The sequence below is a fragment of the Mirounga angustirostris genome, unplaced genomic scaffold (assembly GCF_029215605.1).
Source record: "Mirounga angustirostris isolate CCGP_5_RB_7025 unplaced genomic scaffold, mMirAng1.0.hap1 SCAF_4, whole genome shotgun sequence".
NCBI lineage: Eukaryota > Metazoa > Chordata > Mammalia > Carnivora > Phocidae > Mirounga > Mirounga angustirostris.
Genome location: NW_026991712.1, coordinates 79,233,568 through 79,257,732, shown reverse-complemented (window position 1 = coordinate 79,257,732; position 24,165 = coordinate 79,233,568). Strand labels below are relative to the sequence as shown.

General features: G+C 36.8%; 1 protein-coding gene across 1 annotated transcript in view; it reads left to right on the top strand.

The window, feature by feature from the left end:
• Positions 1 to 24,165, top strand: part of SNTG1 (syntrophin gamma 1) — a 957,526-nt gene that overhangs the window by 608,008 nt on the left and 325,353 nt on the right. The window contains exon 4 of the mRNA XM_045896572.3: positions 5,595 to 5,729. Coding sequence (XP_045752528.3) covers positions 5,595 to 5,729 — 135 coding nt within the window. The remainder of the gene's footprint in view (positions 1 to 5,594; positions 5,730 to 24,165) is intronic.

The following is a 24,165-nucleotide window of genomic DNA, read 5'->3' as shown; positions in this document are numbered from 1 at the left end:
CTGCCTTCGGCTCATGTCATGACCCCAGGGTCCTGGGCTTGAGCCCTACGTCAGGCTCCCTGCTCATCAGGGAGTCTGCTTCTCCTTCTCCCTCTGCCCCTTTTTCTCCTCCTCCTGCTCGTGCTCTCTCTCTCTCAAATAAATAAATAAAATCTTTAAAAAAAATAAAATTACAATGTGTTCAAGAAACCACTATGCTATCTTTAGTGTAGGTATTCCTCAAATTTCATTTTCACATCTGTCTTCCTTAAAATATGATCCACATCTTTGTGTTGACCATGAAAATACATATTTTTCTATAGCATATATTTAATAATTTAAAATTCATTTACATATATAATTTAATTTAGTCCTTCATATAATAAGAATTTGTGATTATGATTCAATCAACACATATTGAAAGAAATCCTACTATCAATTAAACACTGTACTAGGTCCTATATATGAATAGTCTTTAATGATAAAAACGGTGTTAACTTATTATTAAGATCTTCTTGTGATAACAATGTATGTGATGAGGTTAAATATTGTGATATTATTGAAGTCACTACATGTGATGCCTAAATACAGTTCTGGTTAATTGTTAGGTGAATATATTTATTCAATGAAAACCCTGAGTTCAGAAAAGGAAGCACTTGTCTTGGATGGAGTGGTCTTGGTAAACCTCAAGGCGAAGTGAGTCATGTACTAGTACTCGACAAATGGCTAGAATTTAGCCAAGGAAAAGGCCATGACAAGGGAAGACAAAATGCAATTGGAGGCATACTGCATCAAACGGCATTTAGGGCAATATTGCTATAATATGGTAGGGTATAAGAAATTACATGTCATTTAAAACTGTACGTTTACAGAACAAATTAAGTTATATCTGGCAATCAAAATATGGAAATATCAAGGATACCTGAAAAACTATGTACAGGACATGTCATGGTCTCTGCCCAGTTCCTTGTAGTTTGTAGTTTTTTATGTCTGATTTCAAGAATAAAGGAGCATAGAGTTTAAAAGCTTCATGAAAGCAGGGGCACCTGGGTGGCTCAGTTGGTTGAGCATCTGACTCGATTTTGGCTCAGGTCATGATGTCAGGTTCTGCGCTCAGTGCAGAGTCTGCTTGAGATTCTCTCTCTCTCTCTTCCTGCTCACACACTTGCTCTAAATAAATAAATAAATAAATAAATAAATAAAATCTTTAAAAAATTTTTTCGTGAAAGCACATGTTCTTTCAAAGTCTAAAACCTAAATTAAAGATGCTTTAACTTTTTAAGATTTATTTATTTGAGAGAGAGAGATTGAGAGAACAAGTGGGAAGAGGGGCAGACAGAGAAGCAGACTCCTTGTGGAGCACAGAGACCAAGGCAGGACTCAATCCCAGGACCCCGGGATCATGACCTGAGCCGAAGGTAGATGCTTAACTGACTGAGCCACCCAGATGCCCAAAGAGGCCTTAACTTTTAAGTATAAAGGAATCATAGCCGATTTTTTAAAGTTCCAAGGTAATAGGTTTAAGCTAAGCATAAATTCTTGTTAAGTTTAAATGTGAGGTCTGTTTGTTTAAAACAGAGTAAATCCATGTAAATCCATAGACACACTTCATTGATTTACAGAAACAAGTCAATGACTAGATTTTAAAAAGTATTGCCTGTTAAATAATCAAGAGGCATGGCCTTTTAATATTCCTCTAAACAAACAATGTGGATTTTGTAAAATCCCCCTGCAATAGAGTATCATCCATCAGGCACAGGAAAACAACATTTGAATCTATATTATTTTTTATGAGTCATCCCTTTAAAATTTCAAGTTGTATGTACGTTTTATAATTTACATAGAGCACATACATCTCTTTACTTATGTGCAATGAGTACACAGTCCACAAAGTTTGAAGACAGATGATTGTCAATGTTAAAAAAGAAACAGATAGGTGCAGGACTTAAGTTTATACTAAATGTGCAGCCAATACTTATTTAGGAGATTTTTTTTGTTTTTTTATTTTTCAGCAGTTGTGCTGTGCTCGTGGTCACTCACAGTCCTGGTTCCCATTCTTAACCCTGAAGCAATCTATGGGGGATGAGGCTGTGCAGATTAAGCCTCTCCCCATATCAGACAGTGTCCTATGCATCCTCAGTAGTTTGTCTTTGATGGGAAAATCATCAGATCAGAGCGGTCTCACTCACTTTACCCCCCCCACCATTGGTTATTGCTTTTGATAAAGGAAGAACAGTGGGTTCGTGATGATGGCCTTCTCACAACTCTTTGCACTCCCGTAGGAGATTCTTGGTGACCGAAGTGTTACCTCCTGGTGAGAGACACTGATGGCCATGTCACTGTTTCTAGGAGGATTGGGTGAGGCAGCCTTCAAATGATCTGTGCATGAGGGAAATCAGAGCAAGTGGTTTGGAGCACAGACTCTGGAGCCCAGCAGCCTGGGTTCAGATCCTGAGTTCCATTCATTTCTGCTCCTCTGCTCTATTCCTACTTATGAAAACAGTTGCACTGGGTTGCTAGGAGGATCAAAAGAAATAATATTTCTGGAAACACAGTAAACTTTGTGCAAGTGGTTATTAAACAACAAATGAATATAGGGCTCCATTTCACTAGTGGTGATACCAGTCCAGCAGTGCTGCTCTGAATCAGAAGAGTGCCCTGAAACGGATTTTACCCATTCTTTTAATCTACTGTACCAGCTCTGATTCTAATGCAGTTGTTTACCAGCCCTCAACATCTTCTGCTCAAGGTTTATATTTCTGTTAACAAAAATTATGTTGTAACTTTCCCAATTCCTATCCATCTCCTGCTCTAAGAAATGTATTTATAAAACATAAATCACTGTTCAGATTTTTCTAGGACATCCCCAATACCTTTAAACTCCTAGAACATCACATAAGGGCCCTGACCTTCCTCCTCTTCACCTGGCACCTCTCCTCCCTTGGACTTTGCTGGATCATGCAGATTTAGGATTGATGCATTCTCATGCTTCTCTCTTCTTGAATCATGTTAGCTATCCATTCTTATGCTTTCATATTTTACTCCTTTCTCCGTCTTGAATAAAATAACTTTTGTCTTCTCTAATTATTTCCTCAATTTATTTTTTAAGACAAGCCATACATTTTTTTTATCTATAAAACTTTCTTTAACACCTCCCTCCCCCAAGAATATTTAACTCTTCTCTCCATGTTGCTCCCACATCAGATATCACATGGCATCTTATGTATATATGTATATTTTTGTAAGTAAGAATACTCCTCTGAGGTCAGAGACTATTGTCTGATTCACATCTCAATTATTTACAAATTATTTGAAAAATTGATATATTATGGGATTTTAAATGTATTTTCATGTACACAGCTGAATTTTTATAATAAGATATTATGTGACATCTATAACCCCTAAAGAATGAATTTAAGTTGAATTTGTTGATAAGCTTCATTAGTACTATTTTCTGTTTTCTTCAAATAGCTATTTATGTTTGTGTGTGTGTGTGTGTATTCATTTTAACAAAAGCTACTTCATTCTTTGTTTTAATTCTGTATTTTCAGGACCCAAATGTGAGCTCAAAGTCTGTATTCTGTTTTGCAGACAACTTTCTAATAACTAGGGGACATTTTATACATTATTTGAGTGAATGGCACTTTGACCACATTGGATGTGATGAGAGAAGTCTCATAGCTGTGTTTTTGTCCCTCAAACTTTCCCTGGATGATCTTTGATAGCTCTTTGATGTGTAACAATAATGTATTTATGGGCTCTCAGGGAAAGCCCCTCTTTCATCCTCATGTTGAGATAGAGCATTATTTGTGATTGCCAGCTCTATTCCATTATACTTCTGGAAGAAAATTGGCCCGAATGTACTGTACATTAAAAAATCAGCAAATGTGCTCAATTATGTTCACTTGGGTTTGATATTATTTTATACCCTCCTCTTTGCCATGCCACCTCAGAGAGTCCTGATGTTGGCTCCCAGCCAAGATCACATTGTAAGCATGAAAGACTTTTCTCTGTGAAAAATGTAGAAAATTATGTTCTATATTAAGGAAAATATCATTTGCCTTTGCTGAAATATTTTTGTCCTCTAGACATATCCACTTGAGTTATGCTCTAGAATAGATTAATCGACACAATTTAGTGAGTGCATGCTGTGTGCCTGTCTCATATAAAGGAGGAAAGAACAGCATCCTTGCACCTGGAAAAAACTTGTTTTTCCTTAAAAGATATCATAACCCTTACAATATAATTACAGACTAATATAAGACCACAGTGATAGAGAGTACAATGGTATGTATTAGCACAGGGGATAAAGCATTTACAGAAAGGATTATCTTTAGAGGCATCAGTAAGTCTGTTCCCATTTACATTATGAAACATTCTTTTAAAGAAATAAACTCCTAGCAATCCATATGTAAATTTATATTCCAAGAGAAAGCCTGGTATCAGTGCCTGGAGTTTTGTGCTCATTAAATACTAAGGATAAATACACATTTCTATATACTTATCCTTTTTTTATCCAAATTAAGAATGGTTTAATAATTATTAAATGAAAATGTAATTGCCAAAGTGGTCATTGTTCCTGTTGACTTTTTGGTGCAGAATGACAGCCAGTGATTATTTTCTGTTTCAAAAAAATTTCCTTTTGTATTTCTGACAAATGGGAACCTTAAGTGCATTTGCTAAGGAGCATATTTCTATTTATCTGGGTGAACATTGTACACCGACATGCTTCAGGAGTGATGGGCTTCATGGGCTTCTTCAGTGATTACTGAGATACTGGTGTAAAGCTATGTAGTACAAGTTCAGGAGTCTTCACAGGCTGTTTTTACAATTCCCAAAAATATGTGAGGCAAAAACAATGGATTGGAAATCACAAATCGTGGGTCCTAAGCCAGGCTCTGTTTTTAATTAACTGTATTAATTTAAGCAGTTCACTTCCCCCTTTATCCTCATTTTCTCATCTGTACAGCCTGTGTGTGTGTGTGTGTGTGTGTGTGTGTGTGTGTGTGTGGCGACTAGGAATGATGAAATCTTGGAGGATAGAAAAGATGTTAAGTGGGTATGGTTTCAGATTCAAAATTCTATGATAGAGACAGAATGTAGATTGGTGGTTGCCTAGGGCTGGGGAGGGGAGTGGGATGATGCACGTAATAGTTTTCCTTTTGGAGTGATGCAAATGCTCTAAAGTTGATTATAATTATGCCTACACAACTTTGTAATAAAAAGCACTGTCTTACACATCTTAAAGGGTTGAATTGTATAGAATGTAAATTGTATCTCAATAAATCTGTTACCAAAAATTTTATATTTAGATTGTAAGTATTAAACAAAACTTCCATTATTTTTCAAATATAGTGTATAAACTATACTCTTTACTCTCCTAATCTTATGTGGATTTTCTGACAAATCTCCATTACCTGAGGTCTACTTCACATGAAATTGTTAACCTTGTCTCTGCACCTATATTAAGTATTATGCTCCAGATTCATCAGAGTGCATTTTCCTTAGCTCTCAAATGCTATTCATCATGTTTTGCTGTGAATAGGCCATGAAATTATATTCTATAAACTAAGTATAATTTTTTTTTCTCTGTTTTGTTCTTTTCTTGCCTGAAGACAAAGACAGGGATTTGTTTGCTGCAGGATGGTAATCAGGAGCCTTTCAAAGTCCGACTGCACCTAGCCAAAGATATTTTGATGATCCAGGAACAGGATGTGATATGTGTGTCTGGTGAGCCTTTCTATTCTGGTGTAAGTAGCTTTCCTTCTGTTGAAGTTTTTTGTTTTTTTGTTTTGTTTTGTTTTGTTTTCAATTTTTTTGTTAATAAAAATGTTTATTCACAGAAAATTCATAATATATTTTCCTTTTACGTACAGAGCATAGTCAATCCTCCTGCATGTAATTTTTGTTGACATTATTAAGTAAGCAGTGTCCTTGTATAAGTACCAAACCTAAGTCCACAGCCAACCATTATGGCCCATCCCCACACATTAGGGCATCTCTTTGACTTCCAGTTATTAAGTGGCTGCAGTGACACTTGTATTATCTGATCTTGAGAAAGTGCATTCTACCTTTTCATACAGAGGGACTATCTGAGAACAGTGCAGGGCAGTTTTTCCTGCCCCAGTCTTATCTTGCAATGCACTGGACTTTTGGAGGTGGTACAAAGGTGGAGCCCGATGCTTTGCATTTGAGAAGCATGAGGCTTTAGGTGGCAGTCACTGGACTCAATGGCAATGCTTTTCTCCAGGGGATTGTGCATGAATGATTCCATGGACCTCCTTGATAGAATTATGCCCAAGCATCATAGCAAGTTCTGTCTAACGCTCTAACTGTTTGGCATGTTACCCTGCTGCTAATCCAGCCTCAGAAAGAGCCATAAATTATCGCTCAAAACTCATTGGTCTGCTTATAAGCACTGAAGTACAGCTGTGGAAGACATCTTTAGGTGAAATTAGATTATATTCGACAAGACAATTTTAACATTAAAGAGGACAACTTTTAGAATTTATCATTTATTATGTAATAACATTAAAGACATTATTTTAACAGTGTTACCAAATGTGATCTCAGAAGCAAATTACAGCAAATAACAAACAGTACTCTTCCTGGATTCCCAGACATCTATAGCTATTTAGCACAAAGATTTAATTTGTAGCTTATTCACAGATTTACCTTGGAGTATTTTGTTGGTGGTGAATAATGCTGAGCTGGAGTTTCCACCTCACTTTTCACCAACATCCTATGGGAGTCACACCAGGTCCTAAATCCATAGGCCCTTGCTAACTAAAGATAATGGACATTTTGCAGACTGTTAACTATTCTTTTGTCACAGACCATTTAAATCACCCTGAATCATGGGTCTGGCTGTCAAAGCTGATTAAATTGTTCTTATGGAGTGCCCATTCTTCCTTTTAGTTAATAAAAGAATAGCAGACAATGGTCACTTTCTCTCCCTTTTTTCCTTCCTTCCTTCTTCCTTCCTTCCTTCCTTCCTTCCTTCCTTCCTTCCTTCCTTCCTTCCTTCCTTCCTTCCTTCCTTCCTTCCTTTCTTTCTTTCTTCTTTCTTTCTTTCTTTCTTTCTTTCTTTCTTTCTTTCTTTCTTTCTTTCTTTCTTTCTTTCTTCTCCCTTTCTTTCTTTCTTTCTTTCTCTTTCTTCTTTCTTCATCCTTCTTTCTTCCTTTTACTCTTTCTTTTCTTCCTTCCCTCTTCCTCCTTCTCCTCCTTCTCTCCTCTCTCTCTCTCTTTTCAGTGAAGCAATATGATTCATACATATAACTCTCTGTAATGAATATATTACACAAATTCTAGGTAAGTAAAGTGTTGTAATTTGTAAAATTCAGTCTATCAATACTGAAATAATGTTAACTGATTTTAAACTATGTAGTCAAAATAGTTAATACACAAAAACCCAATCTCTCTTTTGAATAGAACACTGGGAAGAACTTGACAGAATTAAGGAGAAAAATCCTATGATAAAACCAACAAATATAAAAAAACAATTGACAAAATTTGACAGTCATTTATAAGAAATACTTTCAGCAAAGTCTGGATAGCATGGACCTCCCTTAATTCAATAAGCCTCTAATGAACACTTCCACTAACATTATAGTTTATATTGAAGATACTCTCTGAGGCTGTAAGCAAGTCAAGGATCATCACTTGCTTCATTTTTACTCAATATTGTTTTGGTTGTACAGTAAGTCAGGAAATGGATATAAATGGCATAACAGTTGGGAAAGAAGAGGTAAACAGCTCTATTTTAGATGTCATGTTGGTGTACATAGAAACCCCTAAGTAATCTACAAGAAATAGAGTAACATACAAATTAGGTTGCTGGAAATAAGGACAATGTCCAAAGTTAATTGTATTTCCATAATTTGCAACAAACAAAATAAAAATGGAATCCACAATACATTGAAGAGATAATACACTCAGGAATAAATTTAACAAAATATGTACAAAGTTTTTACCTTGAAAACTATAGAACTGTGATAAATGAAATGAAAGTAAACAAGTAAATGGAGAAATGTAACTAAATACTAAGTTTTCACATCTTCCTAAACACCCGATATCAATTAAAATCCCCAAAATATTTTTGTAGACCATGGCAAGTTGATTCTAGGATTTACATGGAAATACAAAGACTCAGTACAGCCCAAACAATCTTTAATAAGTAGAACAAAGTTGGAGTGTTTATACTTCCTAATTTCAGAACTCACTGTAAGTTGCCAAAATGAATACAATGTGATATTGTCGCAAGTACAGGCACGTGAATCAAATGGAACATTATAGAGTCCAGAAACAGACCCACACTCATATGGCCAATGGCTTTTTTTATTGTGGTAAACTATACATAACATAAAATTTACCATTTTATTTATTTATTTTTTAAGATTTTATTTATTTATTTGACAGAGAGAGAGAGAGCACAAGCAGGCAGAGTGGCAGGCAGATGGAGAGGGAGAAGCAAGCTCTCTGCTGGGCAGGGAGCCGGATGCGGGGCTTGATCCCAAGACCCTAGGACCATGACCTGAGCCGAAGGCAGCTGCTTAACAGACTGAGCCACCCAGGCGCCTCAAAATTTACCATTTTAACCATATTTAAGTGTACTGTTCAGTGGCATTGATCATATTCACATTGCTGTGAACCTATCACTGCTATCCATATCCAGAATTTTCATCATCCCATACTAAAACTCTGTGCCTATTAAGTAATACTCCCCTCAGCCCTTGATAACCTCTATTCTACTTTGTCTCTATTAATTGACTTGTGAGTGGATCACACACTATTCATCCTTTTGGGTCCGGTTTATTTCATTTAGTATAATTCTTCAAGATTCAGCCATGTTGTAGGATGTATCAGAATTTCCTTCCTTTATAAGACTGAATAATATTCTATCCCCATGTATATACCATATTTTGTTTACCTTGTTCATCCATCCATCCAACAGTGTACATTTGGGTTGTTTTCACATTTTTGGCCCTTTGGAATAATCCTAACATGAACATGGGAGCACAGATATATGAGTCATTGTTTTTCATTCTTTTGTGTATGTTCCCAGAAGTGGAATTGCTGGATGAAATGGTAATTCTGTGGCAGTTTTTTTGTTTGATCTCTTATCAGATATGTGATTTGCAAGTAATTTTCTCCCAACATATGAGTTGCTTTTTTATTCTGTTGTTTCCTTTGATGCACAGATTTTAATTTTGATGAAGTTCAGTTTATTTTTCTTTTGTTGACTGTACTTTTGGTGTTATATGTAAGAAATCATTGCCAGATCCAATGTCATGAAGATTTTCCCCTATATTTTCTTCTAAGAGTTCCTAGTTTCAGTTCTTACATGTCCATCATGTATATTGATTTATTTTGAATTAATTTTTGCATATGGTGTTAGGTCCAGCTTCATTCTTTTGTGGGTGGGTATCCAGTTTTTCTGACACCATTTCATCTTGGTACCCTTGTCAGAAATCATTTGACCATGTATTTAAGGGTTTATTTCTGAGCTCTCTATCTATAAGTCTGTCTGTTTTTATGTCAGTACCATACTGTTTTGATTACCTTAGCTTTGTGGTAAATGTTGAAATCAGGAAGCATGTACCATCCAGCTTTGTTCTTTCTCAAGAATGTTTTGGCTACATAGAGCTCCCTGAGATTCCATATAAATTTTAGGATGGATTTTTCTATTTTCATAAAAAATGACATTATGAATTAGTAGCTAGCTTTGGATAATATTGCCATTTCAACAGTAGTGAGCCTTCTAATCCATGAATGCAGGATGTCTTTTCATTTATTTATGTCTTTAATTTCTTTTGGTAATGTATTGCGGTTTTTAGTGAATGTCTTTCACCTTCTTGTTAGTTAATCTGACTTTTTTTATTATTTATATGCTATTGTAAATGGAGTTGTTTTCTTAATTTTCTTTTCTTTATTCAACGGATTTTTGTGTATTCTTTTTGTATCTTGCTACTTTGCTGATTTTTTTTTTTTTTTTAGTTCTAATGGCTCTGTGTGTGTGTGTGTGATGTATGTGTATAATCTTTAGGTTTTCTTTATATAAAATCATGTCATCTGTGAGCAGAGATAATTTTACATTTTTCCTTCCAATTTGGTTATCTTTTATATCTTTTTCTTGCCCAATTTCTCTGTCTAAGACTTCTATTACTATGTTTAATAGAGGTGGTGAAAGTAGGCATCCTTACTTTTGATCTTAGAGAGAAAGCTTTAAGTCCACCTCTGAGTCCAGTCTTACCTGTAGGTTTTTCATATATGGCCTTTATTATTTTGAGGTAGTTTTCTTCTAAGATTTTTGACTATTAAAAGGGTGTTGAATTTGCCAAATGCTTTTTTCTGCATCAATTGATAAGATTATGTGTGTGTTTCCTTCATTCTGTTAATATGGTATATTGAATCTCATATATTGTATCATCTTTGTATTCCAGGGATAAATCCCACTTGGTCATGATACATAATATTTTTAATATGCTGGTGAGTTCTGTTTGCTAGTATTTTGTTGAGGATTTTTGCATCAAAGTTCATAAGGGTCATAATAGTTTCTTTTCTTATAGTCTTTTTCTGATTTCGGTATCAAGGTAATATTATCCTCAATGGGTAAGTTAGGATGTTTTCCCTCCTCTTAGTTTTTTGTTAAGAGTTTGAGAAGAATTGGTATTATTTCTTCTTTAAATGTTTGGAAGAATTGACTAGTGAAATTAGCAGATTCAAGACTTTTCTTTGTTGGAAGATTTTTGATTACTGATTTAATCTCTTTACTAGTGTTATATTTGTTCAAATTTTCTATTTCTTCATGGTTCAGTGTGAGTAGGTTTTGTGCCTTCAGGAATTTGTCCATTCCATCAAGGCTATCCAGTTAATTCTTCATTCTCTCTTTGGATTTTTTAAAATTTCTATCAAGTTTGTAGTAATGTCCTCACCTTTTTTTTTTTTTTTGATTTTAGTCATTTCTTTAGTATTTAATATTCTTTTTATCTTAGCCAATCTAGGTAAGCAGTTATGATTTTGTTAACCTTTTCAAAGAACACATTTATTTCATTGATTTTCTCTATTGCTTTTCTATTCTCTCTTTTATTATCTCAGTTCTAATCATTATCATTTCCTTCCTTCTGCTAGCTTTATGTTTAGTATGTTTTTTTCTTTTTCTATTTTCTTAAGTGGTTAAGTTAGGTTGTTGGTTTGAGATCTTTTTTTTTAATGTAAACTTCTATAGCTAAAGGTTCCTTCTTGGCACTGCTTTCCCTGCATCGCAACATTTTGATATGTTATACTTTCATTTTCATTCATCTCTGACATGTTCTATTTTCCCTTGTGATTTCTCCCTTTCCTATTGGGTGCTTAAAAGTATCTTAATTTCCAGAAATTTGTGAGTTTTCACTTTGCCTTCTGTTAGTGATTTCTAACTTCAACCTGTTGTGGTCAGAGAAGATACTTTGTGTGATATCTACCTTCTAAACTCTAAGACTTAATTTGTGGTCTAACATATGATATATCCTAGAAAGTGTACCATGTGCACAAGAGAAGAATGCTAGCCTTTGAATAGGATATACTGTCCTGTTTGTATGCCTTGTGAATTTTGTTGAAAATTGGACATTTGACTCTTACAATGTGGTCACTCTGGAAATCAAATTCTTCCCTTTCCCCGGGGTTTGCAGCTTTTGTTTGTTTTTAGTCTTTAATTTTTGTAGGTCATCTCTATGCCAGGGATTGGCCTAGAGTGTCAACTTGAGGTCTTCTCAAATCTTGCCTGAGCCTATGTCTTCCCCTGAGCATGCATTGTGACTTTGTAAATTTCCCCATATATACATACAGTTTCTTTTGAGTATCTTAATTTTTAAGTGTTTGGCTCCCAGAAGAGGAAATAGGGAGAAATGAAGGGAAAGGAAGGCTCTGCTCTTTAAATCCCCTGGAAGTTGCTTCAGCCCGTGGGGGTTGCAGCTTGCTGTCTCTACATCTCTGCAATCAAAAGTAAATATCAGTGATCAGAACTTGGATCCCCAATATTTGGAGTAGAGTCCCCATTGCCTACCCTGTTTCCAATAAGCCAAGTGTAAGCTTCTCCAGGAACAGGTACACAGGTGTTTGTCACTGGGCTGGCGGGGGGGATGGGTAGTTGCCACGGTTCTGAGAGCAGAAATTGACCTAAATTAGCCATGATTTACCATCCAAAATTTCTCCTGAAAGTTGCAATCTTGACAATAGACTCTAGAATCCAAAAATAATTACACCAGACAAATTCTACCAGTGCAACTGTCTAGGTAGAAAAAAGAATTCTTGGTGCTTCCTATTCCTCCCATCTTCTTTAATGCCACTGGTCAGTTGTCAAACCAGTTCAAAGGGGAATAAAAATCTTTTCAATAAATAATGCTAGAACATCTTAATAAATATATGGAAAAACTAAGATTACACCTGACTCCTACTTTATATGAATTACAAATATTTTGAGATTGATCTTACTGAAAATGTAAAACTAAAACAAATACATTCCTGGAAAAAAAAAAAACATAGGAAAACGGTTTTGTGTTCAAGGGTAGACAAAGATTTTTTAGGATGAAACAATACTAATAAAATAAAAAAGAATGGTAATGTGAACTTCATCAGATTTTTTTAAAAATTGAACTTTAAAAAATCCTTTTTAAGAAAATGAAATGGCAAACCCCAGATTAGGGGAAAATATTCCCATTTGACATAAGGCTTGTTTGTGTCTAGTATATATAAAGAATTATCACAAATTAAAAAACGAACAAATAAACAACCCAATTAAAGAAAACAAATAACAACAACTGAGAAAAGACCACAAAGTAAGATATGCAACTCACTAAGGAGAGCATAAAAAGATGTTCTAATTTATCCAGTCATCAAGAAATTGCAGATCAGATTAAAATGCCATAATATACAACTTCACACCCATTATAATGGCTTAAAAAAAGACTTGGCAAAGATGTGGTTCATTTAGAAATCTCATGCATTATTGTACCAATTGAGCAACAACTTTGGAAAACTATTTGGCAGTTTCTTATAAAGTTAAACATAAACCCACCCTAAACTAAAAAAAAAATCCTTCTCCTTGGGATTTCCCCAAGAATAATGAAAACAAATGTTCACAAAAAGACTTGCGCAAGAATATGCAAGTTGTGAACTAAAACAAATTGTGAAATGATGAATGAATTCCGGTACATTCAGAAAATGGATTTGTATTCATTTATGCCTTCAGTAAAGAAATAAATAAGGGATTTTCAGTTTCTCGTTCTACGTATAGGAGCTTGGAAGTCACAACTCAGTCATAACAAGTAAAATCTGAACAGACTGGAAAATCTTCAGCTCTCCTTGGATCCATCAGAGAGGGGAGGACACAGGGCAAACTGCTGCCCCCAAGACTGGTTAGACAAGACAGGCAAATACAGGGAGTCACAGCTTACCACATAAGAAGCCCATGCACAGAAACCACTGTGGTCCCTAGTACAAGGGTAAGAAAGCCAGAACTGTAATTGAATTGCTGGAGGCTCAGTGTGGACAAGTCTGAGAGTTAAAAATGCAAGGGGATTTCTGGTTTCTGGTTCTGCTTTTAAGGAGCTTGGAAGTAAGTCACCACTCCTTCCTCAAAAATATAAAGTCAAACAGACTGAAAAATCACCAACTCTTCTTGGATTCATAAGACAGAAAACAGGGCAAACCTCTGCCCTCAGGATTGGAGAGACAGAGAGTTGAATACAGAGAGTTGCTGCTAACCAGAGCAAAGGCTCAAAAGCAGACAGTGGGAACCAGGGTAGGAAGACCAGAACAGTAATTGAAGAATTGCTAGCCACTCAGTGTAGGCAATCTGAGAATTAAAAACTCCAGGGGGACCCAGTCATAGGGGCCCCCACAATGGTATGAAATTTGCATTCAGGAGTTTGACCAGTTTCTCACAGTAAAAATTGGAGAAAATCCCCTCAGGTGTCCCCTGAGCGGGAGGGAGAGATGGAACGATTTTGAAATAAGCCAGAGCACTCTGTTCTTCTTACCAACGTCTGCCCTCAGGGGAAGCTAGTTAATCAGAGCCTAAACTACTTGGGTGTTTTCAGACCCTAACTGACCTGAGGAAGGGAAATATCCAACTCCAGTGCCAACTCCAGGGCACTCTAACCATCCTGTCCAACTCAAGGGGGTAGGAATAAACTGAGAAGATTATCAAAAGACTGAGCCCTAATCATAGGACTCTACAACTCTTCTCCTCCCCCGACACTATACCACCACATTATTAAAGGCCTATTGACAGTAGTTCCTTTTACCTAGTACTTCATGGGAAGCTACCAAGGAAATATTACAAGGAATACCAAGAAAATTACAAAAAAACACACACAAATTTTGAAGAAACAGAACAAACATCAGAACCAGACATGTCAGAGATGCTGGAATTATCAGATCAGAAATTGAAAATGACTGTGGTTAATATACTAATGTCTCTACAGCATAAAAGAGACAGCATGAGGAAAGACATAGGTAATGTAAGCAGAGAGCTAGAAACCCGAAGAAGGAACTAAAAAAATTCTAGAGATAAAAACATGGTAACAGAAATGATGAATGCTTTTGATGGGCTCATTAGTAGGCTGGACACAGCAGAGGACAGAATCTCTGAGCTAGAGGATTTATCAATGGAAGCCTCAAAACCTGAAAAATTAAGAGGACAAAGACTGAAAAAACAGAACAGAATATCCAAGGACTGTGGGACAGCTACAAAAGGTGTAACACATGTACAACAGGAATATCAGAAAGAGAAGAAAGAGAAAAAGAAAGAAATATTTGGAACAATGATGACTGAGAATTTCCCCAAATTGATGTCAGGCACCAAACCACGGATGCAGAAATCTTAGAGAACAGCAGCAGAATAAATGCTAAAAACCTACACCTAAGCATGTAAATTACATAAAAGCAAAGATAAAGAAACAATACTAAAAAAGCCAGAAGGAAAAACACACCTCACCTATAGAACAGAGATCAGATTTACAACTGTCTTCCCCTTATAAAGCACACAAACAAAGCAAACAAACACAAGAGAGTGGAGTGAAATATTTAAAGTGTTGAAAGGAAAATGTCTCCAACCTAGAATTCTGTACCCTGCAAAATTATTCTTCAGAGGTGGTGGAGAAACAAAGAATTTCTCAAACAAAAACTGAAGGAATTTGTTGGCAGTAAATCTGCCTTTCAAGAAATACTAAAAGAGGGGCGCCTGAGTGGCTCAGTTGTTAAGCGTCTGCCTTTGGCTCAGGTCATGATCCCAGGGTCCTGGGATCGAGCCCCGCATCGGGCTCCCTACTCCTCCCTCTCCCACTCCCCCTGCTTGTGTTCCCTCTCTCGCTGTGTCTCTCTCTGTCAAATAAATAAATAAAATCTTAAAAAAAAAAAAAAGAAATACTAAAAGAAGCTCTTTAGGAAGAAGGAAAATAATATAGGTCAAAAACATGGATCTTTATAAAGAAAGGACGAGTAACAAAGAATAAATAAGTGAAAAAATAAAACCTTTCTTTTTTTTAATTCTTAATTGGCATAGAAGATAATAGTTTGTTCAAAATAATAACAGCAAAAATGTTTTTGATTATGTATGTTTATGAATACTATATATATGCTTAAGCATGCATATTACAAGTGAAATGACTGACAGAAATTAGACAAGGGAAGAGAGAGCAGCATCAGCATTATTTTGTTATTATAAGGTACTCATACTACCTGTAAAACAGTGTAGTGTTATTTGAACATGGATTTGGATTAACTGCAAGTATATATTGCAAACTTTTGGCGAACTACTAAAAAAAGTAAAAAAGGAACTATGACTGATATGCTAAGAAAGGAGAGAAAGGAAAATCATACAAATACTTAATTTAAACAACAAAGGGCAGAAAAAGAGTGAAAGACAAAAATAAGATAAAAAACGGGGCAATAAATTGAAACAATAACAAATATGGTAGCCATTACTCTAACTGTATCAATAGTCACTATAAAATCAATGGTTTAATATGTCACAAAAAATTGTACGCCAAGACCAAATGGGATTTATCTCAGGTATGCAAGTCTGGTTCATCATTCAAAAATAAATTAATACAATCCATGACATCAATAGGTTAAAAAAGAAAAAAAAAAACTTTCTAGTGGAAGAACCCTAGGAGGGAAGCCCCATTCCCCCCTTGGCACACTGTTACAAACAGACCCCATATCCTTTCCAATATATACCTCACTACTAGGCCAAATGAATTTGGACAGGAAAACATGTGGTTGCTACTGCTACTTAGGTAACCCGTTTTCTCTCTCACAAAATCACTGGAACTCATGAGGTCCCAGTCCTTTCCTTCTGAAAGCAGTTGCAGCTACTAAACAGGTATACCCTACGTGCACCTTTGTAGGCACCAGCAGGGTCTAGAGTGCTCTCAGCCACTGTCTTTCAGAAATCCCCAAATAAGGGGTCACTAGTCCCTATCTTTAAGGACACAGCAACATTTCAGGTCTATATGTTCATCCCACCCCTTGGTGGATCCTTCCAGAAGGTGGAGGAGACTGTGCCAGTGTTACAGGGATCTGCCCATATTTTTATGGTGCACTGCTTCCTACACAGTGGTGGTTCCCTTCCCAGCCACTGGCCACTCGCGGGCTCAGGGCTTTCTCCATCTGTGGGAGTGCAGTACCTGTGCACCGGGCAAGGGAAAATGCTGGGAATTGCCTCCCACAGAGGCAGCCCTCAACCAGTGACCAATAAGAGCTGGAGGGTGAGCACCAGCTTCTTCAATTTTGAGTGGGTACTTTGAGGGACATTCCAATTCCCAGTAGGACAGAACCATCTACACAGAGCAGTAACCCACTTGAAAACACTCCCTGCATTGGCCTCATTTCCTTCTGCTCTCCAAATCCCTTTCCTTCATTTGAGAGCATTTCCTGGGACACATCTCAAATGAAATTCTACCTTCTATATCTACATCTGGGGGAAACCAATCTATGAAAAAGAATGTAGTGCCCTCCGCTCTCAGACTTAAACTGTTGTTCTCTGGGAAAACTCTGCTTTTTAAAACCTCCCACTGCCAAAGGCCCTTAGACACCTCTCTGTTGAAAACCAGTCCCTCTTTGAATGTGATCTTCACAATGTACGGTCTCTGTGATCTCTCCACAAAGGTAGCTTGACTTTTCACTTAAGATAAGTTTGGAGGGTGGGGTATCTGGGCTGAGATACTCATCTAACTTTTGAGAGAATAAAGTCACGTTTGTGTGTAACAACTGAAACATTGTTGACACTTAGTCTCCTTAAGTTAGTGGAAAAGTTAGGAGAGAATTCTTAGGGCATAGCAGATATTAGGTGGAGACTCCAGACAAATGAAATCTGGGGGCAATGTTATGAAGCTCTGGTTGGACAATGTGGGAATAGAAAATTCATGGTAAGTGTGTGAGGAGGTGCCTCCATGAGAAGGCAGGAAAGACACTGGATTGGGATGATGAAGGGAAGTCTGTTAGGGACTGAGTGTATGTTCATCCCCAAGTTTCATAGGTTAAAGCCTCACCCCAAATGGTGGGAACTTTGGGATGTAATTAGGTTAGATGAGGTGATGAAGATGGAGCCCTATGATGGGATAAGCACCCTTACAAAAAGAGGATGACTTCCTCTTCTCCCCATGTGGAGGTACAGCAAGAAGGCGGCCATTTGTAAGCCAGGAAATAGGCCTTCACCAGAATTCAACCCTTCTGGCTGGCACTCTGATCATGGACTTCCAGTCTCCAGGATTGTGAGAAAATAAATGTCTGTTGTGCAGTCCATTCTGTACATGGTATTTTGCTACAACAGTCTGAGCTAAGACAGAACCTTTACTTCAGGAATGGGGTGTGGAATTTGAGGGAGGAGGGGAGTATGGGGAACACCACATAGGCCACAGGTCAGGATGAAAACACCATAGCCCGGTGAACTTTATCAGCAAACTAAGGTGGAGCTGAGCTCCTGAAATGCTATCAGTATGAGGTTTGTAATGAAAATGACAGAGTAATCACTCTCATCAGATAGGGGCTTAAACCCATGTTCTCATTCCCTGTTCAGGGAGTTTTAAAGTTTACAACAGAACTGAGCCACAGACTGGGGCAAAGGAAAGGCACCTTGGCAAATGACACTTTTATTCTAGTTACATGCATAAAGTTCAACAAAATGTTGATCATTTGGAAAGTTTGGAAACATTTTCAATTATCAGTGACAAAGAAGTAAAGCTCAGATATCTAATGCAATTACTGTGACTTCTACCAGCAAGCATGCTAGATTTTTGTCCCAGGGCTTTGTATTTGTTACTTTTCTGGAACATTCTATGATTTGTTCAGAGATTATATGATTGAAGTTTTAGCATTGAGTTCATATCAGTTAAGGCCTATTCCATCTGTGATAATTTGGAAACAGTAGAAAAATGCCAACAGCAATTACTCAAGACCTTCAGATGCAGATAGGACAGTGACTGCTGATCAGAATGATATATAGTGGTTGTCAGATAGATATGTTGAAGGTTCAGTTAACATAAAAGAAAGTTATCATCTTCCCTTGTGCTCAGAAATCATTCAGTCCCTGTCATCCTCTGAAAGATCTACCGCTCTTAAGTTAGAGATGGCTGTGGCTGACCTAGTGATATTATCCCCTCCAATGTTGCCCTGAAGAAAGATCAATTTAGCCTATGATAGTTTTAAATGTTGACAAAAAATGTTCAGAAAGCCATTGAGGCTAAAATCAATATGTGATAGCTACATATTTCATTATGAAGATGACAGTTTCAAACGTGTAGCCAGCAGAAGGTAAGAAAGTCTTGGACATTAAATCCCATATATAGTAGAAATACCAGATAGTGATATAGAATCAATATCAAGTAGCCCCTCTCCCCTGATCCATGAGGGATACAGTCCAAGAGCCCCAGAAGATGCCTGAAACCATAGATAGTATCAAGTGTTTTTTCCTATACATACATATTTATGATGAAGTTTAATTTATAAATTGGGCACAGCAAGAGATTAACAACTGATAAAGTAGAATAATTATAACTATATCCTGTAATAAAAGTTATGCAGATGTGGTCTCTCTCTCTCTCAAAATATCTTATTATACTCCACTCACCCTTCTTTTTGTGATGATGTGGGATGATCAAATGCGTATGTGATGAGATGAAGTGAGGTGAAGGACAGAGGCATGTGATATAGTAGTAGGCTGCTATCGACCTTCTCATGGCACATCAGAAGGAAGACCACTTGCTTTCTGACCACAGTTGATCCTGGGTAACTGAAAATGCAGAAAGCAAAACCTTGGGTAAGGCAGAAGTCAGGGGGTGGGGGTGCTACTGTAATCAGTACTTTAGCAGAGTTCTAATGGGCATCATTAGAACTTAGAATCAACAAAACAAAACAACTTTCTTTATTTGTGCTTGTGGGAGAAACATGCAATTAGTAATCTCCCTAGCAAAACCATAATTTCCTGAAGGTAACATTCAGAGAAATTAACAGCTGCCTTTAGCCTTGGAGTCAGTGCTAACTCCCACAGGGGATGTGACAGGATGCAGAGCAGTCTGGGTGAGTTTCATTACCTGTGGAAAATTTGATCAGAAGAGAGATTGTAGCTAGATTAGATAGTGTGCTCACTGATGGTAGATTTTATTAGGTCACCTAGGACAGATGTGTGTAGCCTCAGATAATTTTTTTTTTCCCACATCAAAGAGCCATTCAATGCAGAGATCAGAATCTGTGCACACACAAACACGTAACATATACATTATATTTTTCAAACTTTTATTTTTTAATTTTTATTTTCACTTTTTTTTTTTAAGATTTATTTATTTTAGAGAGAGAGAGCATGAGCGAGAGGGGCAGATGGAGAGGGAGAGGGAATCCCAAGTGGACTCTGCACCAAGCATGGAGCCCAATCTGGGGCTGGATCTCTTGACCCTGAGATCAGGACCTGAGCTGAAACCAAAAGTCGGAGACTTAATCAACTGGGCCCTTCAAGGGCCCCTATTTTTTAAACTTTTAAAAGTAGTCTTGAATGCCAATAATTACTTATTAGAACATGCTATAAAATTTGATCTAAGTAAATGCATGATTTTTTCAAGTCAGTTTTACAGGTAAAAGGGGTCATTGATAAGTAAAATTAACACAAAAGCTATTAGTGTAATTCTGACCGTTTTTAAATTTTATGTGTATGAATGAAACAATGGAGGGTATATATTTCTGTTCCTCCTTTTTGACCTTTCTTTTTTGGGGAGACAGCCATTCCAAGTAAGATTAGGAAAGGGGGGGTTTGAATATTTCTCAAAATTAAAAAATAGTCATAGGTAAACAATTATGCTTTATATAGCCATGATTTTATAATAGAAGGACATATACAAAGTCCTGACCTTCAAAACTAGACATTTAAATGTGGACCATATATTAGATAATATTATGGTGGCAGTTTTAAATTGGGAGTGTTGATGATATTGGCAAGATACATTTGGAAAAAGAACATGTCCTTGTTCTTAGAAAAAATATATAGGAAAATTTAGGGGTGAAGTATCAAGATGTCTGTAACTCACAAATGCTTCAGCAAAAATAATACCTAAATCATTATCTAGAAAACAAGAGAGTATTTATAAATGTGGCAAATATAAGCATCTTGTTAATTTTATTTTTTATTAACATATATTATTTGTTTCAGGAGTATAGGTCTGTGATTCATCAGTCTTACACAATTCACAGTGCTCATGATAGTACCTACCCTCCCCAATGTCCATCACCCAGCCACCCCATCCCTCCAACCCCCCTCCACTCCAGCAACCCTGTTTGTTTCCTGAGATTAAGAGTCTCTTATGGTTTGTCTCCCTCTCTGGTTTTGTCTTGTTTCATTTTTCCGTCCCTTCCCCTATGATCCTCTGTCTTGTTTCTCAAATTCCTCATATCTGTGAGATCATATGATACTTGTCTTTCTCTGATTGACTTATTTCACCTAGCATAATACCCTCTAGTTCCATTCAAGTCCTTGCAAATGGCAAGAATTCATTTTTTGATGGCTGCATAATATTCCATTGTACATCTTCTTTATCTATTCATCTGTTGATGGACATCTAGGCTCTTTCCATAGTTTGGCTATTGTGGATATTGCTTCTATAAACATTGGTGTGCATGTGCCCCTTTGGATCACATTTGTATCTTTGTGGTGAATACCCAGTAGTGCAATTGCTGGGTCATTAGGAAGCTCTATTTTCAACTTTTTGAGGAACCTCCATACTGTTTTCCAGAGTGGCTGCACCAGCTTGCATTCCCACCAACAGTGTAGGAGGGTTCCCCTTTCTCCACATCCTTGCCAACATCTGTCATATTCTGGCTTCTCAATTTTAGCCACTCTGACTGGTGTGAGGTGGTATCTCATTGAGGTTTTGATTTGTATTCCCCTGATGACAAGTGATGTTGAGCACTTTTTCATGTGTCTGTTGGCCATTTGGATGTCTTCTTTGGAAAAACGTCTGTTCATGTCTTCTGCCCATTTCTTGATTGGATTATTTGTTCTTTGGGTGTTGAGTTTGAGAAGTTTTTTATAGATTTTGGATACTAGCCCTTTATTTGATATGTCATTTGCAAATATCTTCTCCCATTCTGTTGGTTGTCTTTTAGTTTTGTTGACTGTTTCCTTTGCTGTGCAAAAGCTTTTTATCTTGATGAAGTCCCAATAGTTCCTTTTTGCCCTTGTTTCCTTTGCCTTTGGCGATGTTTCTAGGAAGAAGATTCTGTGGCTGAGGTCAAAGAGGTTGCTGCCTGTGTTCTCCTTTAGGATTTTGATGGACTTCTGTTTCACATTGAGGTCTTTCATCCATTTTGAGTCTATTTTTGTGTGTGGTGTAAGGAAGTGGCCCAGTTTCATTCTTCTGCATGTGGCTATCCAAGTTTCCCAACACCATTTGTTGAAGAGACGGTCTTTTTTCCATTGGACGTTCTTTCCTGCTTTGTTGAAGATTAGTTGACTATAGAGTTGAGGGTCCATTTCTGGGCTCTCTTTTCTATTCCATTGATCTATGTGTCTGTTTTTGTGCCAGTACCATACTGTCTTGATGATGACAGCTTTGTAATAGAGCTTGAAGTCCGGAATTGTGATGCCACCAGCTTTGCTTTTCTTTTTCAACATTCCTCTGGCTATTCAGGGTCTTTTCTGGTTCCATACGAATTTTAGGATTATCTGTTCCATTTCTTTGAAAAAAGTTGATGGTATTTTGATCATAAGTATTGCATTAAATGTGTAGATTGCTTTAGGTAGCATAGACATTTTCACAATATTTGTTCTTCTAATCCATGAGCCTGGAACACTTTCCATTTCTTTTTTTGTTTTGTTTTTCCATTTCTTTGTGTTTGCCTAAAATTCTTTCATGAGTACTCTTTAGTTTTCTGAGTTCAGATTCTTTGCCTCTTTGGTTAGATTTATTCCTAGGTATCTTATGGTTTGGGGTTCAATTGAAAATGGGATCAAACATGTTGTTAATTTTAAATTAAGAGTCTAAAGGTGCACATTAGCCATTCTTGCAATGTGTTATAGACTTGATTTTTTTCAAAATGGCAACTGTGGAAAGATGACTATCTACAATCATTTTAAAGTATCAAAGTATAGTATAATATTTCCAAAGCTTTACTAAGAACGTAGGTCAGATCTATAATTTTAAAAAAACAGGAACTGAAATTGGCTTATTAAAACAACAATGCTTAGTTAATTTGCTTATCAGTTATATTGCTCTTATTTAAAACCTTTTATATACAAAATATATACCATACTTACATAAATTAATTTTTATAATATAATTTGTATTTGAAAAGCAAGAAGGATTTGGTCACTTGTGCCCAACATCAGTTTAAGAAGTAGAATGATACTCATACCCTCAGTGCTCCCCTCACTGGTACCTTTCTCCCTCTCCCATAGAGAAAAACTGATTTGCATTTTTTTGTTTATAATCCTATTAATTTTATTTATTTAATACATATAAATACTATAAATCTATCCTTAATCTTTATCCACATATATGGATCATATATGTGTATGTATATAGATGGTAAATAGATGGATAAATGATAGATATTTAATTTTTTATTTATTTATTTATTTATTTATTTATTTATTTATTTATTTATTTATTTATTTATTTTATTCTTTTGTTAATCCCCATACATTACATCATTAGTTTTAGAAGTAGTGTTCCATGATTCATTGTTTGTGCGTACCACCCCGTGCTCCATGTAGAATGTGCCCTCCTCAATACCCACCACCAGGCTAACCCATCCTCCCACCCTCCTCCCCTCTAGAACCCTCAGTTTGTTTTCCAGAGTCCATCGTCTCTCATGGTTCGTCTACCCCTCCGATTTCCCCCGCTTCATTCTTCCCCTCCTGCTACCTTCTTCTTCTTCTTTTTTTTTTTTTTTTCTTAACATATATTGCATTATTTGTTTCAGAGGTACAGATCTGAGATTCAACAGTCTTGCACAATTCACAGCACTTACCAGAGCACATACCCTCCCCAGTGTCTATCACCCAGTCACCCCATCCCTCCCACCCCACCCCCCACTCCAGCAACCCTCAGTTTGTTTCCTGTGATTAAGAATTCCTCATATCAGTGAGATCATATGATACATGTCTTTCTCTGTTTGACTTATTTCGCTCAGCATAATACCCTCCAGTTCCATCCACGTCATTGCAAATGGCAAGATCTCATTCCTTTTGATGGCTGCATAATATTCCATTGTATATATATACCACATCTTCTTTAGCCATTCATCTGTCGATGGACATCTTGGCTCTTTCCACAGTTTGGCTATTGTGGACATTGCTGCTATAAACATCGGGGTGCACATACCCTTTCGGATCCCTACTTTTGTATCTTTGGGGTAAATACCCAGTAGTGCAATTGCTGGATCATATGGTAGCTCTATTTTCAACTTTTTGAGGAACCTCCATACTGTTTTCCAGAGTGGCTGCACCAGCTTGCATTCCCACCAACAGTGTAGGAGAGTCCCCCTTTCTCCGCATCCCCGCCAACATCTCTCATTTTCTAGCTTCTCAATTTCAGCCATTCTGACTGGTGTGAGGGGGTATCTCATTGAGGTTTTGATTTGGATTTCCCTGATGCCGAGCAATATTGAGCACTTTTTCATGTGTCTGTTGGCCATTTGGATGTCTTCCTTGGAAAA